The sequence below is a fragment of the Sciurus vulgaris genome, assembly GCF_902686455.1.
Source record: "Sciurus vulgaris genome assembly, chromosome: 17".
Classification (NCBI taxonomy): Eukaryota; Metazoa; Chordata; class Mammalia; order Rodentia; family Sciuridae; genus Sciurus; species Sciurus vulgaris.
In genome coordinates this window covers 42,501,117-42,516,793 of record NC_136478.1, presented here as the reverse complement: position 1 = coordinate 42,516,793, position 15,677 = coordinate 42,501,117, and the positions used below count along the sequence as shown (strand labels likewise).

The window sequence follows — 15,677 nt, the reverse complement described above, 5'->3', positions numbered from 1 at the left end:
GCCCAGAGCCCCTTGGGCAGGCCTGTAGGGGCCACCAGGCCACATGGTAGAGCACAGAGACCTGCCTCAGAGGCCGGAGCTGCCTGACTCATACCTGTCCACCAGTCTGGGCCTTGAGTCATATCTTCCCAGGATACTCACGGCCCCTGGAGCTCTCAGGCCCCAGGAAGGACCTAGGCTTTGGATGTCTGTTTTCTTCACCTCTCAAAGAGCAGGGCTTATATCCGGGAGGTCCAGCCAGTCAAGGCCAAGGGCCTAATGGGAATTTCATTGGGGGCTGCTCCAGAGAAGCCCCAACTGGGGATTAACAGTTATTCTCCCAACTGGATGGGCCTATTCGACCTCTGGGAGCTGCCTGTGGCTCCTACTCAGGGACATGGTCAAATGGTCCCCTCCAGACTCTGCCCATGAAGTGGTGAGCAAATGGGTCAGGGCAGGGGTGAGTGAAGCAGACAGTCCCAGAGAGGGACTCAGACTGTCCAGTCCCACCCCAGACACATGAAGGCTCATACACATACATGCACACCCTTCCCCCAGATGCAAATATCCCTACACAGACAGACAGACACACACACACTGGCTCCGGTGCTCATAACCCACCTACTCCCACAGCACAGGCCCAGGCACCATGTAAGACACATACACACACACACACCTGAGTTCACCTTTCTAATCCCTATAAGGCTTGGGGTGGTGTTGGGATTGGAACTGGATCCAGCATCCCTTCAGTGAATTCCAGGTGGAACCTAAGGGTGGGACCTCTGGCCTCCAGCTAGAGGTCATGCTGGAGGCCATCCAGTGGTGATGATGGTCATATCTGGCTCCTGTGCCTGCTGTCGCTACCACTGGGAAAGAAAGCCCCTTTGATAGATGCGTTGTGTGTGTCCATCCATCCGACTCAGGCCTGGGTGTCTCTGAGAGAAGACATGGTGAGGATGTCTTATCCTGTCCCCAACACACACACACACACACACACAGTAGGGGTGGCCCAGGGCAATCCTGATTGTCTCTAAGCAGCAGCATGGGGTAAAGCTGCCTGCAGGCTGTCCCAGCTGGGCCTCCAGGTGTCCCCTTGCTGAGGAGATGACATGTGACACTCTGCCCCAGGCTTCACCAAATGCATCCATGCCCAGGGAAGCTTTTCCTGCATTGTGAGTTCAGTCTCACTTTGTGAGTCCCACAGCCCAGGGGCAGCTGTCTCTGGGTCACTGTTAGCAGTGGCCCTCCCTGCCTCCTCCCACAGGGGCCCTGGCCCTGACCAGGTGTGGGTCAGCCTTTCTGAGCCCCTTGGCCTCTGCCTTCCTGCCTCCATGAATCCTGAACCCCTCAACCCTCAAGCCTGAACCACATCTTCCTCCCTGCCCTCTGCTCCACTTGCAGCTGGAACCAGAGAGGAGGTGCACCCCTGCTCCAGGCTCCTGGGTGGACGTGGACTTGAGGGGGCAGGAAGGAGCCTCAGCTCCTTGCTCAGCCTGGGCAAGGGTTCAGAGCCCACAGCAGAGGCAGAAAGGGAGATGCCAGTGTGAGCCTGGCTGGAATCCAGCTCCGCTTCCCCCATGGCATCCGTCCTCCTAGGATCTGCAGGATCTCTCCAGGCCAGTGGGAACAGATTGGGAGCAATCTCCTGGAAGGGACTGCGAATACACCCGCAGAAAGATTCGGGAGGGTGGGCAGAGGCTCCTGGCAGACACGGACTGACAGACAGGGAGACCCCCACAGTCAGGCAGTGCATCCCCCGGGGTTACCAATGAAGTCCAAACACTGCACAGTCACACCCACACCCTAAGCCCCAACAAACACTGCCTCTGAGACCTTTCCAGCATCGCCCTGACTTTTGATAATCTCAGAACCATTGCTGGTGTGAAATGCATCCTTCTGGAGTAGTTTCTTCTATAGTTTTCCCTCTCCTCCCCCAGAACTGCTTCAACCAGGCATGGGCAATTCTGGCAGCCCTAAGGTGGTCTTGTCAGGTAAATGGGGCCAAGTGTCATGGGCAGAGTCAGGGGTCTGTAGGTGAAAACTCTAGGCCAAAGCCCTGCCTAGCCCAGAGATTCAGAAGGCTGGGGTGGCAACACTCCCCAATGGAGAACCACACCCCGTGCCCCATGGACCCCAGCGGCAGCCCTAATCAGCAGCTTACAGAGAGCTTGCCACTGCTCTAGCAGCCCTCAGAGGGCCCACTGCAAGATGTAATGACAAGAAAGGATCCCAGTGGGCCTCTGTGGGGACAGGCCTATCTCCTCCCATCTGGGATGACTCTGCCCAAGGATCCCCTGTACCAGGGCCTGCAGATGCTTGGCTCAGGCTGTCCTAAGAGGCAGAAAGAACTCCAGAAAGCAAGGGGAAAGTCCGTGTGTTCCCACACCACCACGTAGAGGAGACACAGCTGCTCTGAAAACCATGTGCTTTATTCTCCGCCCCCCCCCCCCCCCCCCCCGGGTCATAGAAAAGCTGCAAACCATGTGGTTTGTGCAAGGCAATGGCGAAGGGACTGCAGGAAATCCCTCACCGCTGGGGCCCTCATCCTCTGGGCCTCAGACTTCCCTGGTCATGGTAGCTCTTGACTGAGCCCGTGGGGCATCTCCTTCAGTCAAGGAGTTAGGAAGTGGCTATGGGTCAGGGTCCCCATCCAAGGCCAGCAGCCTGTGTTTCCCACAGGCCTGCTGCATCCCCGAGACTCGGCTCCTCGGTTCTCAGAACCCCTATGCTGTGAGTACATCTTGGGTCCCGGATGAGGAACCAAGGAGAGTGGGATGCCCCAGCGCCTGTGAGTGGGCGGGGCCGGCCAGGGGTGGGCCCCGCCCCTCAGTACAGGTCTGCGAAGGGCTTGGAGTAGTTGAACATCAGGTAGTCCATGTAGTAGAAGTCGTAGGTGCGCTGCCGCTGCAGGGCCGAGAGCTGGGCAAAGTACTGGTGGGTGATCCTGGCTGTCGTCCGCGCCTCCTGCGAGTGCCGGTCTTTGAACCGCGGAAAAGTCAGGTTGCGTGGAGCGTGGATGAGGCTCAGGAAGAAGTTGGCATCGTCCTCCATGCTCTCGAACTTGCCCACAAAGTCATAGTCGATGAGGCAGGGGCTGCAGAGCCGGCTGACGTGGTCCCAGTGGATGTCCATGCCCACGGGTCGGTGCACGTCTAGCAGGTACTGGACGAACTCCGGGAACCGCACACCAGAGCCAGTCCGCAGGGCCTCTCGCGAGGCGTTGGCCCGGTATCGGGCCAGGATGGCCTTGCCAAAGACAGGGTGATAGTAGCTGTTGGGGTGCTCGAACTTGTCACGGAAAGCTGAGACCAGCCTCTCAAAGGGCTCACGGACAAAAAGCATCTTGGTGTAGGTGCTGAGGCGGTGCAGGATGCCCTGGCGGTCGAAGGTGTCCAGCCGCTTGAGGGCGCTCCCGTAGTGGACCGTGTTGTGCTGAATGTCCGCAGTGGATGAGGCCAACCCGGCCAGCACCATGAGCACCCGCTTCCAGTTGGAGCAACCTGCCTTAGGCACCTCGCAGTAGAGCACACGGTGGCGGTCCTCCACGAAGATGCGCGACACGTGGCGGGGCGTGATGGCCCTGCGGCTGCTGCTCGCCCTGTACTTTGCACAAGCCTCCTGCATCACCCGCTTGCGCTCCTGCTGGCTCTGGTGCAGGCCAAGCCAGTGGCTGTCCAGGGCTTGGGTTCCCAGCCGAACAAAGGTCTCCGATGAGCTGTTGGCTGGGATGGCCACCGCAGCTGGCATTTTTTTGATAAGCAGACGGCGTCGGCGCTGCAGGAGTCGCAGTTGGGCTCCCGTCTTGGGGTGCGGTTGAGGCTGGTCAGGCACCCTCATGTGGAGGTCCCTTGGGGTCCGACTGGACAAGTCTCGGATGACCCTTTCTGTGAATGTCTTCAAGTCACCATCCTGGGAACTGCCCAGCGGGTGGTCCTGGGACAAGAAGAGAAATAGTTACCAGGGTAGAACGGAAAGCTGAATACAAAGGGTCACCCAAACCATGCCTTCCTCACAGCAGCTGTTTCTGACCCTTTGTGATTCGAGGTGAGGGAGAGGGAGACAGACTGATACTGTAGGTGTGACCCTCCTGTCTGAGTCCTGGTCCCACACCTAGCTGCCCATGGTATGGCCAAAGGGTAGGATTTGAGGTGCAAGTGTCATGTCTACCACAAGATGGCGTAGTCCTCCCAGAAACCTCCACTTGACCACAGGTGGCAGGGAAAGCCTTCTGAAAGAGCCTGGCTCAGATTTACCGTGTCTATTAGCATGGTCCAAAGGAGCCATCTAACAGGACAGGGAAATTCATGAACCCAAAGCCCTGTGCTTTGTTCCCAAGGCTCCTGGAAAGAAGTGGACACATTTTTCTTTCCAAGAATGGATTCTACATCAGCTTCAAACAATTGTTTTCCCTGCTTTCCCCAACTTTCTCCAGACTGTATATGCTGAGATTTATCTGACTCTCAGAACTTACATTGTGGGGCTGCTGTGGTCTGATGTTGAACTTTATTCCTAGAAAGCAAGCAGAGGAAAGGGCAGTATTAGCAGCAGAAGTAGTACATGGCTCCCAGGACCTGCTTACAGGCTCTTGTCTGTGGATGCCCAAGCTGGAGGGATCGTGGAGTGGACTCTGGGAAAAGGTAGTTCTGAGGGCAGTGTAGACTTCCTCCATCCTTTAACCACACAGGAAATAGGGGTGCAGCAAAGAATCGTCCCTGCTGATGCTCACTTGTCTGCATCTCGCCTCCTGATGGGACCTAGAAGGTAGCAGCCCAGGTAAGCCCACAAACCTGCCCAGTGGAATTCAGGGCTCTCACAGACCACCTTTCACCTCACCCCACCCTGTCATTAAGTCACAGGAAAAGGACTGTTCAGAAAGTTCTGTCCATCCTCTCTGCACACCCTGTTAGCCACATCTTGGTCCTAGTTGATGTGGCTTCTCTGTAATTGGAATATAACACATCAGCACTCACACCTGGCCCACACCCAGGCTTTGGGATGGAACACACTCCATCTCCTCCTGCTCTGAGAAGTTCCCTGACCTTGGCATTCACTTTGTGATTTTGATCTTCTCAGCTGTGTCTGAGACTCTGGTGGGAAGATACCATATCTGGCTCATCTTGTCTCCTCCTGCATGGAGCCCAGGCTTAGAGTGATTGCCTAGCAAACACTTGCTGGTGACTTGGGGAAGAGGGAGAGAGGTTTGCACATCACTGACCAAGTACTGGAATGTTCCCCCTGCTCACCAGGAGACCCCTCACCTGGACTGAGCCAGAACAGTTCAGGTTGACAAACTCTGGTGTGGTGAACTTCTGGCCAGAGAGAGGATTTTGCTTCATGTCATGTTTGGTCTGTTTGCAGGGAAGGTATTGGGAGCTCAGGAGATTTCCCTTTGGGGAAGTCCATGCACCACTCTGGGTCACCTTTCTAATCCCTGCCTAACCAATGGGGTGTCAGGGGTTCTTTCCTGTTCCTGTGCCACATGAGTGGACATTTGTGTCAAAAGCCTCAGTCACAATCATAAGTTGCCACCCCCTAAACAAGCAGAGAGGTGGAACTTCCAGAAAGTTCTGTGCCTGGCCACACCTGACCAAGTCCTGGCTGCTGCCTGGGGCAGGAAGGGGGTTGTTCTGATGGTCCAGCACTTCCCCAGCCATCTCTGTGTACTGGGCAGAGGTCCAATGGCTGGAGCCCAGCTGGCAAGAGGGCATTTAGGTCTTCCCTGACCTGCAGATTTCCCCACAGGGTACAAATTAGATCCACCCAGTGCTATAACCTTGACTTCATCAGTCTGAGGCTGTGCCCACACATCTTCATTTATTAGCAAGCAAGTGTGGGGCAGGGGCAAAGGTCACCTGTGAGTGGAAAAACCTAAAATTCCCTGAGCTTTCTGGAACCTTCATCAAGTCCCAAGAGAGGTGGAAACCAAAGCAGAATTTGGGCGTGTTCTCTGCCTTCTGCTGATCCCCTTTAGGCTGGGAACAAGGGTGTGCCTTTCCCAGGGCAAAGGCAGTGTTTGCTATCTTCCTGGCCATTCCCATGTGTGTGTGTGTGTGTGTGTGTGTGTGTGTGTCTGTATCATGTGCATGTGAGTGTGCCTTATGTGGAACTGGTGTGAGTGGTGGGTGCTTGGCCTGAGGGGAGCCTTTTAGATTTAAGCCCCCCACCAGTGTCCCCCTCTCAGCCCCAGAGCCTGCTTCCCCCCTCCCTAGCCACCCCCATCTGCCTCATCCCATCTCTGCAGCTGTCTCCAGCTTGAGTGGCCAGAGTTTGTTTTTCCTCTGGCATGTGAGGGTTCTCTCCTGCAGCCCGCCATGACAGATCTCTTCACCAGAAGGGACCTGCTGCAGCCGCTCGGTTTTCCTCTACACTACCGGCTTTCCTTAATTATTTTCTTCTGGTGATGGCAGCTGGGTCTGCTAAATCACCTCTCCTCCTCAGAGTCTCAGATATGGGAATTTACCCTGCTTGTCACTCCTGTCAACTTGTCAAGGTGTGATGGCGCTTATTTATATTCCTTTTCTGGAGCAAATGAGTCACGCTAGATTTGGCCAAGAGTGGGGCTGAGGAGCCACTTCCAAAGACATCCTGCCAGTCAGGGAAGCTGGATGTCCTTATCAAGGCTGCAGCCCCCACAGCTGTGGGGCCTGTTCCAGTCCATCTTGCCGACTGGACAGAAGGGTGTCTCCTGGACGGCCGGACTCTGAGCCTAAGGTCATTTCCACGGTTGGCCCACTCTGAGGCGGGCTAGAGCCCTTAGCATGAGCTGGAGGGAAAGTTGCTGTTAGACAGAGCTCAGACCTGAGTGAGTCTACTGACCCCTTGGCCACGTCTGCCCACCAAGCCAACCTCTCTGTAGGTGCCCTCTGGGAAAAGAAAGTGGCCTTGTGACCAGAACAGCTGTTATGTGGAGCCTGCGAGGGTGCCCTAAGCTGTGTGCTCACTAGGCAAAGGTGAACCCTAACTCCGAACAGACAGAAGCTTGAGGAAAGAAATGTAGAGGATGTCCCCACTTGCCAAGAGCTTGGAGTCCCCACTTTTTCCACTTAGGAAGCTGCTTTTCCACACACTGCTCAGATAAAGGCTGAAGCCAAGACCACCTTCAGTTCTGGGCGCCAAACCCAGGGACCCTGGGTGTCTTAAATCTGGGGTCTGCTTCTGTTCTTTTGCTGGACAACTCTATGGAGAGCCCACGGAAGGACAGTGGACCCTGCTGCTCTGATGCTCTGTGAGGACTGATACCAGTGCTACGGGAGACTTAAGTGGACAAGAGGCAGCACTTCAACCCGCCAGCCCCTCCCAAGTCCCTAAACAGAACACCATGTGGATTTTAACCTGCCCCAACCAAAACAAAACAAAACAAAACACCCCCCACTGGCTTGCTGAGCACCAACACAAGCTAGGACCCCAGCCTCCTCTTCCACCCAGTGTCCCAGGTGCTGCCTTGCCCCTCCCCCATCCCCACCATCAACAGAGAGACAGGAGAACCCTAGGTCAGCCGCATACCTACTCCACTCTCAGTGTCTGGGTCACCTGGCCACTCCTCTCATGTAATGTTAAAAATCTGTAAGGGAGTTCCGTCTCCCCCCACACTAAGAAATAAACAACCACTTTCTCTTTCGGGACAGATGACGTTTGCAGAGTGGCTGAAACACAGGTGATAGGGTAAGAGCCAGCAGCGGAGAGAATAAACCGGGAGTGAGTTATGGGCACTGCCAAGTGTGTGCTCCATGCTGTGAACTCTTTGTCGGCTAAAGGTTCTCTTCTCCGGGCTGAAAACCTTCCTGGTTTCCTGTGAGAGCGAGGTGAGGGCCGATGAGGATGGGCAGCTGGGCCTGGGGCACAGCTGGGAGGGGCTTCACCAGCACTGGGCTGTTGGGGAGAGGGGTCCTTTGCCCGCTCCTCTCCAGAGACATGGAGAGACCTGGTGGGTATCACAAGAAGCCCCAATCTCTGATGCCCAGGGTGACTCCAAGTGGCAGTTGGGGTCCAGCCTTTTGGTCAGATTGTGTAGACACCCCACACCAACTGGGGTGAACAAGGAGCCGAGGGCTGGAAGTGCCTCATGCCCCACTGACCTCCCTCTGCCCCAGGTGGGTCACATTTGAGAACAGGGACAGCTGTTCTGCTTGTTCAAATCCCAACCTCATAACCCTGACGGGCATTGGTGAGAGGGGTCCTGCCACTTCAAACACTGTGGCCTGGGGTGCAAAGCTGTCCTGAAGATGTTACTCTTTGAGAGGGACAGGCAGGAGAGAGATCCGTAGGTGCCAATCCCCAGTTCCTGCCTGTGTGGAGTTTGGCTTATGGCTCCTGGTTCTCCTGGAGTTTCCTGGTTGAGCTGATTCCCTGGCCACTTTCCATGTCCTGAATCTTCTGTGTGGCAGGCTCCTCCACATTCATCAGCACTGTCCACTCATATGTCCACTTATACTGACCCACAGGCCAGGGGACTTCCAGGTGTTTCTGCCGCTTTCCTTGGCTCAGGCTGGCCCCAGGCCAGGGGAGACCCTGGAGGTGAGTCCCCAGTTACAGCTTGGTTCCTTATGTGTGCATGATCCTGAGTCGGAGCAGCCCAGGTGCCCTGGCAGTGGCAGGGCTGGGACAGGAGGCTGATGCCTGAGCCGTGGAGGTTGTTGGCATCTGCTCTGCTCTTACTAAGTCACAATTAGAAGGTTCCTGCGACTCACACCTCAGTGAGAAGCTGTGGGGGTGCCCACCCAGGTGCAAGATGCTGGCAGCAGGAAAAGGCTGCCAGGTGGATGTGCTACCCCCGCCCCCCAGGGCTCAGAGGAGAAAACCCCAAGGGAACCACCAGGCCCCACTCCATAGGAAGTGGGGAAGGTTTCAGAACGAGGGATGTATTTGCTAGAGTTCCGCAGAAATAGGAGATATGTGGAGAGAAGAGGAGAGGAGAGGAAAGAGAGACCTGCTGGGTACCTCGCGGAAGTCTGGATCTTCGATGCCAGGGCCCACTAAGGGTGACAGATGGCAAGTAGAAGGAATCACTGGTTCAAGTGATTGGGGCTGGCAGACTGAAATGTGCAGGGCAGGCCAGCAGGCTGGAGATGGAGGGAAAAGCTGATGCTAGTGTTCAAGTTCAAAGGCAGTTTGGAGGCAGAATTCCTTCTTCCTCGGGGAGCTTCAATCTTTTTTCTTCAGGCCTTCAACTGATTGGGTGAGGCCCCCCACACTATGGAGGGCTCTCTGCTGTCCTCATAGACTACGGATGCACATGCTAATCACATCTAAGAAATACTTTTACAACAACAATTACACCAAAAAGCTGTGTCTCGTGGCTTAGCCAAGTCAGCACATACAATTAACAGTGACAGAAGGTGTCTCCATTTCCTGTGGCTGAAGTAACAAAGTATCACAAACCAGGCAACTCAAATCAAAAAGTATTATGTCACATTCTCCTTCTGAAGTCTCTAGAAGAGGATCCTTCCCTGCCCTTCCAGATTCTGTCAGCTGAGGATTCCTTGGCTCGTGGCAGCCTGAGTTCAGCTTCCACCGTTGTCTCTATGTGACTGTCTGCTCTCATGTGTGTTTCTCTCCTCTTCTTATAAGCATGCCAGTCACACTGGAATGCAGCCATGCTGATGACCTCATTTTAATTTGATTCCCTGGTGTGAAGACCTGGTAAGATCCATGTTATGGGTACTGGACGTTGGGTTATGGGTACTGCATCATTGTGGTTGAGGGGAGAGACAAGATCAACCCAGAACAAGGGGGTGATGTGATTTCAGGGGACTTTAGAGAATTCCAAGGGCAGGGCAGGAACAGCGAGGAGGAAGTGAAGAACTACTTCCCCTGCTGAATTGGGTCTTTGCATCAGTGACGATGGATTCTTCTGGGTGGACTATACTTATCTATGTCATTCTGACACAATGTCTGGCATGTAGCAGGAGCTCACTAAATACCTCTGGCCAGGCAGATGCTGCCTAGATTGACAGCAGGTGCTGCAGGTGGGTGGGTGTTAGGCTTCTCCCTGTGGAAGTTGAGGCTGGGGTTCTGGCTGGAGTTATCTACCCCTGGCAGCCTGGGAGGGGCCTGCATGTGTGGGTGGCAGGTGCCAGCCTGGGTGGCCAGATGCAGACAGGAGCAGCCCAAGCAAGCTGAGGGATCTGTCTAACCCAAACCCTGGCTGGGTACCCAGGAAACCCTTGCTCCCCTTGACCTTGGACATCCCCAGCTGGCTGCCTTCTGTTGCCTTCTGAGGCACGCTGGTTCAGGGCCTGCTCCTGAGTGGGCCTTCTCTTGTGGAGATCCCTCCTTTTGCTCTTTTCCCACCAACCCAGGCCTTGCCATTTCGAGTCTCTGCTGGTCCAGGGGAGAGGGGCAAACTGACCCCATGGGCCTCTGACTCCTTACAGTGAATAGCTACCTTCATCTGAGCAAATTGCTAATGTATGTAGATGAGATGCAAAACTGAAGATCGATACACTCAGCAATTAGAGGGCAGCCAGGACTCCAGGCACAACATTTGGAAGGAAGAAGCTTCACTAAAGGACCTTCAATTCTCTCTAGTGTTCACAGGAAAATGCAACTTATTACATTCTCTGCTAGGTTCCCAGGGTATAGCCTAGAGACTTGGATCTGTCATGGTCATGTCCACCCTGGCTGCCCTGGACACAGAAGCAGCTGGTGTCCTTGTAAATGAGGTTCCAGGAAGCAGGGCTGCCTTGGACACAGGTGTCAGCTGACCTGGATCCTGAAGGTGGCTTTGTGATCAATGCATGGACCTGTGGGAGGTGGGTCAGGCCAGATATCCCAGGGAAGTGCAGTGGTTGCCCCTATAATAGCCTCTACCCTGGAGCCTCACATTGTGGTCTCTGCAGTGGACTTTGTCCAATTGCTCTGCGATGACTATACTTAGTCATAGTGGGGCCTTTCTTATGACTATTTTCTGTTGCTATAACCGAATACCCAAGACTGGGAAATCTGTAAGGAATAAAAACTTATTTGGCTCACAGTTCTGGAGACTGGGAAGTCCAAGAGTATGGCACTGACATTAGTGAGGGCCCTCTGCTGCATGTGTCAACATGGCGGATGGCATCATGTGGCGAGAAGGTAAGATCTTGAACCTCAGGTCTCTCTTCTTCTTAGAAAGCAACTAATCCCATCAAGGGGCTCTCAACCTCATGACCTTATCTAGCCCCAAGTATCTCCTCAAATTCCCTCCTCCAAATATCAAACATATGGATTTGGGGTGTAAGTTTCCAACACATGAATCTTGGATAGACACTGTGAAACCACAGCAGGATCATACAGTGATTCCCAACCTCTGCTTCAGATCAGGGCTTCTTCTTCCTTTGTTGGGAGAGTTTACACTGAGTCATGGCTTTTAATGAGCAGTCAGTATATCAGAGAGACAGAGACCTTGAACTCAATCCTCAACCTCACTGAATTTGTTTCCTCATCTGTAAAATGGGCTAAAACACCCATCTTGCAAGTTCACCAACCAGCAAATGAAATAAGGTAGAGCAATGGGCACCGTTTCCACTGGATGGAAGCTGCCCATTTCCGGTGTTCTGATACCCTGGATCCCTTTGAATTAGCTGAGTTTCCCTGAGCCCAGCTCCTGCATCCAGCACAAGGACTCTGGGATGTGTCAGCAGGGGAGGGAATCAGGAATATTCCTGTTTCAGGCTGATGCGCACCTGATGGCTCTGACGGTTACTTGTTTTGTTTAGCGATTTCATTCCCTCGCCTCTGTGATTAGGATCCACGATTCAACTGGGTAGTTCCCTGTCAGCTCAGTCCTGGCTGTGAATTCCCTTGGAGCTGTCAAAGAGTCGAGCATTGCAGCCGCCTGTCAGTCAACCAGCCAGCCGGTTAGCGGGTCCGCGAACCCAACAGCTGTCCCACCCACCCCACACCCACCCACCTGCCCGTCAGTGGGTGGAGGGAGGGGAGTCCTGAGCATGTCCATGTATAGCATGGACCCCTGCAGACAGGGAGGGGTCCACAGCTGCTGTTTCACAGTGCTTCTGTCCACATTCAGGGTATGCATATCCCTAGCACGCACGTGCCATGCATTGTACCATTTGCACTTGTGCTGAGAAAATTGGATTTGTATGTCTTGGGATCTGTTGTATCACAAATGCTGAGGGGATGCATCGCTGTGCACATCTGTGCTTCAAAGCACATGCTTTCTGCTGCATGTGACATGGCATGTACTAGGTGGGGAATTCGTCTATGTTCACGTCCCCACGTCGTCTCTGAGAGTTCACAGCACATGGCTTAGAGCAGGCCATGCCTTTTCTTTCCTCCGTTTATTCTTCAACATGCATGGGCCAGGAAGCACAAGCAGGAGTTAGTGAATACTGCAGCAGATGAGCAAAAATGAACTTCATGAAGCAACTGGCAAGACCGTGTTGCCCCTGGCACTCCCCATCTCTGCCTCCCAGGCAATGACTGGCAGCTCAATCAGTAGCGGGCCCACCACCCTGGATTCCCCCATGGCAGGAGAGTCATGAAGTTCAGTGCCATTGGTTCATCTATTCAATACAGATGGGCACCTGTAGGGGTCAGGCAGTGTCTAAGGCACTGGTGACAGTATCTTAGCCATGAATGGGATAGTCAGGGCTCTTGCCCACATGGGATTTACAACCTGGTCAAGAAGTGAGTCGCTGGCCAGCAATTCCATGTGTGCTGATGTGCTGGAGGCCACAGCAGGCAACATCAGCCAGTCCAGTCCTCAGGTGATATCACCTAAGGATTGTGACAGTTGGCATCCAAGGGAAATGAACAGGACATTCCTGGCAGAGTTTGGTGGCTTTGCACCATGACAGTGAGATTCATAAGATGAAGGGATAGATAGGTATCGGAAAAAGACAGGAAGGAGCATGGAGACTGGCTAGTGAGGAAGGGCCATAGTACAGCCTCAGCAAAGGCACTAGACTATGTCCTCAGGTCCAGGGAAGTCTGGAAGGGCTTCACTATGGAGTTACTTTGAATTTAAGGACCAACAGCAGCTCAGGAAAGCTCAGGTCTGAGGATTTTGTTGGCTTCTCTAGTGGGTGAGTACAGATGCCAACCATGGACTTGGCAGTGACTGGCTATGGGAAAACCACCTTTTCTGGACACTTGGGCATTCTGAGACGAACAGCAGAGAAGATAAAGCAGCAAGATAGGTTAGGAGATGTTGTCATTGTCACAGGCCTGGCCCCAGATGATAATAAGAAAGAGGAGGAAGACGTGAAGAGGAGGGGTCATCAGTATAGAGCCGTGCTGGCAAATGTCCAACAACTGGCTCCCTGGGTGGCAGGGACCGGAGGAGCCTGCTTTGTGGTGCTTGCTGATTTCTGGAGTGTGTAGACTCCCTCGAGGGGGCAGGTTTCAAGCTGAGAAGCTCCACACAGAAGCTCCGCCCTTGTGGTCAGTGCGACCCCGCTCTAGCTCGCCTCAGCACCAGCTGGGAGCAGGGCGAGGAAGACTCCGGTTTCTGACTCTAGCAGTCGGTACCACTTCCTGCGAAGATGGCAGGCTCCTGTTGAATTCGGGATGTCTATGGATCGCCCAAGTGCAGAGATCCAGAGGCAGGTGGAGGAAGGGGAACCAGGAGATGAGCCAAGGCTGACCGGACAGCGTGGCTGTGGCTGGGGAGGGCCTGGGACCAGCACTTCTGAGAGAGAGAGTAGGGTGTTGAAAAAAGCAAGATGAAGGTTTGGGACCTGGACCTGAGCTCTGCCTTTCTCTGGGGCCCATGGAGAGCCACTGCTTTGCAGTGCTGTGCTGTGCCTAGTGTGTCAAATGGAAAATATGTAATGACTCCTCCTGTCTGAGGGACAGAGTCCCTGGTGACTGTCCTCCAGTCAGTGCTGCAGGAAGGGGCCCAATGTGATTCAAATAATGGCAAATTCTTGCAATGGGGCTACTAGAAAATAAAAATAAGAGTCCTGAGGGGGCCTGAGGCTGCCGATGTGCCAGAAAAGTGCCAGCAACACCAAGCAGCCCAGCCCGTGGCAGGCACCCTGGGCATAGCAGCGCAGCCTTCACTGGAACGGAGTCCGGCCACTGGAGGCAGCCAGTGGGGGCAGCCTCATTACCATGGTGGCCCAACTGAAAGATAATGATCTGTCCAGCTCTTGTGGCCTCGGGATGTGTCGTTCTGGCTGCAGCGTCAATTACTGAGCTGGCCTGTGGCTGTCAGACCTGTCACAGCTGTTGCCTGTGATAGCCTGAAGAGCCACGAAAGTAAATCTGCCTTAGCTGATGCTTCTTTGAAGTGCACTCCCTCCCCCCGCTGCAGGCCGCTCCATCCTGGGGGAAGCACTTCAGACCCCCCTGGGGAGAGTAGGGGGTCTGCAGGCGGGACTGAAACAGGCTGCCCAGAGGCTCAGGGAGGGATGCTGTGCTCCTTGGCAAGGCTCCCCAGATGGCCATGCACTGTCCACTGATTGTACCCAGAGGGCTCCCGGAGTCTAGGCAGCAGCCCCTCTATCCCAGTCCTGACTCATGCACCAAGGATGGGCAATTGCAGCTCCAGGCCCTTCCTGTCTCCAGTGTCCTCTCCGCATCCCAAAAGTATTGAGGAGCAGCTTCAGGGGTCATCCTGTGTGCCCCTGTACAGAACAGAGCCTCTGGCAGGTGGCAAATTGCAAGGGTAAAGTCAGAAGTTGCTGGGAGTGCTTGAGGAGGGTTGTGGGAGCTGAGGGGGTGTCAGTCTGGATATTTCCTACCAAGATTCTGGATAACTGCAGTCCAAATTTGAGAGGAGAGGGGAATGTTCCAGGACAAGGCCTGGAACTTGGAGTGGAGTCAGTCAAGGGCTGGGGCAACAGCAGCTCAGGAAACCTCTGGTCTGAGGATTTGACTGGCTTCTCTAGGAGGTGAGACCCTCAAGTACAGATGCCAACCATGGACTTGGCAGTGACTGGCTATGGGAAAACCACCTTTTCTGGACACCAGGGCAAGAGCCCACTTCTCCCTTCTGGATGGCCAGCCGTTCCTTGCTCTGCATAGCCCAACCCTCCATAACTAGCAGAACTCTTCCAACCAGCAGCAAAATCTGCCAGGGCTAGTGAACTAACCATGGTGGCTCCAGACCATCATGGGGAGCACCTTCCAGTGGGGCTGGGCTACATGCCCACATCATTCACTTACACCTAGACCCACAGGCCCATGCACTGTAGCACCCAGTCCAGTGATTAGCGGTGACCAGTCCTGCCACGTAGACAGCATGGCTGAGTTAAGGGAGGAGTCAGGGAAGGGGCCTCCAAGGCTCAAAGGTTATTCTGGAAGTGCTTCAGAAACAGCTGGACATGAGTGAGGCCCAAAGGAGGCAGGAAAATGGATTAGGATTGTGACCCAGCTTGATGTGCGTGAGGAGTGCTGGGGCCTGAACTTGGGAGAGGAGTGGGGAGAGAGGGAGGGTAGATTTTGTGGAATCACCCGTCAGGAGGGCTTGGTGAGTCAAGGGTATAAAGGGCGAAGGTGAGAGAACTATCTGGGGGCCCCTCCCCAGCATGCTGCCAGTATCCTCCACAGAGAAAGAAGGTCTAGGGAGATGGAGGAGCCAGTGGAAGCGAAAGCCACCCTGAACCTAGATGCAGACCTGAGAAACACCTGCAGGTACCACTCTCAGCTGGAAACAGTACTGAGCTTGGGTGAAAAGAGTGTCCCTTATCCAGTTCTGGGCCACATGCCTCAGCTTTGGAAATAGCATGGACACAAACCGTATGATGCAGCCTGGG

At 54.3% G+C, this 15,677-nt stretch overlaps 1 protein-coding gene across 2 annotated transcripts in view; it reads right to left on the bottom strand.

Moving 5' to 3' along the window:
- Positions 1 to 2,395: 2,395 nt before the first annotated feature.
- The window catches only part of CHST8 (carbohydrate sulfotransferase 8), a 119,553-nt gene continuing 106,271 nt past the window's right edge, over positions 2,396 to 15,677 (bottom strand). For both annotated transcript variants that reach the window (XM_079118565.1, XM_079118566.1), the window contains exons 3-4: positions 4,451 to 4,488; positions 2,396 to 3,912 (exon numbers count right to left, since the gene is read on the bottom strand). In XM_079118565.1, coding sequence (XP_078974691.1) covers positions 2,806 to 3,912; positions 4,451 to 4,488 — 1,145 coding nt within the window. In that variant the 3' untranslated portion in view covers positions 2,396 to 2,805. The remainder of the gene's footprint in view (positions 3,913 to 4,450; positions 4,489 to 15,677) is intronic.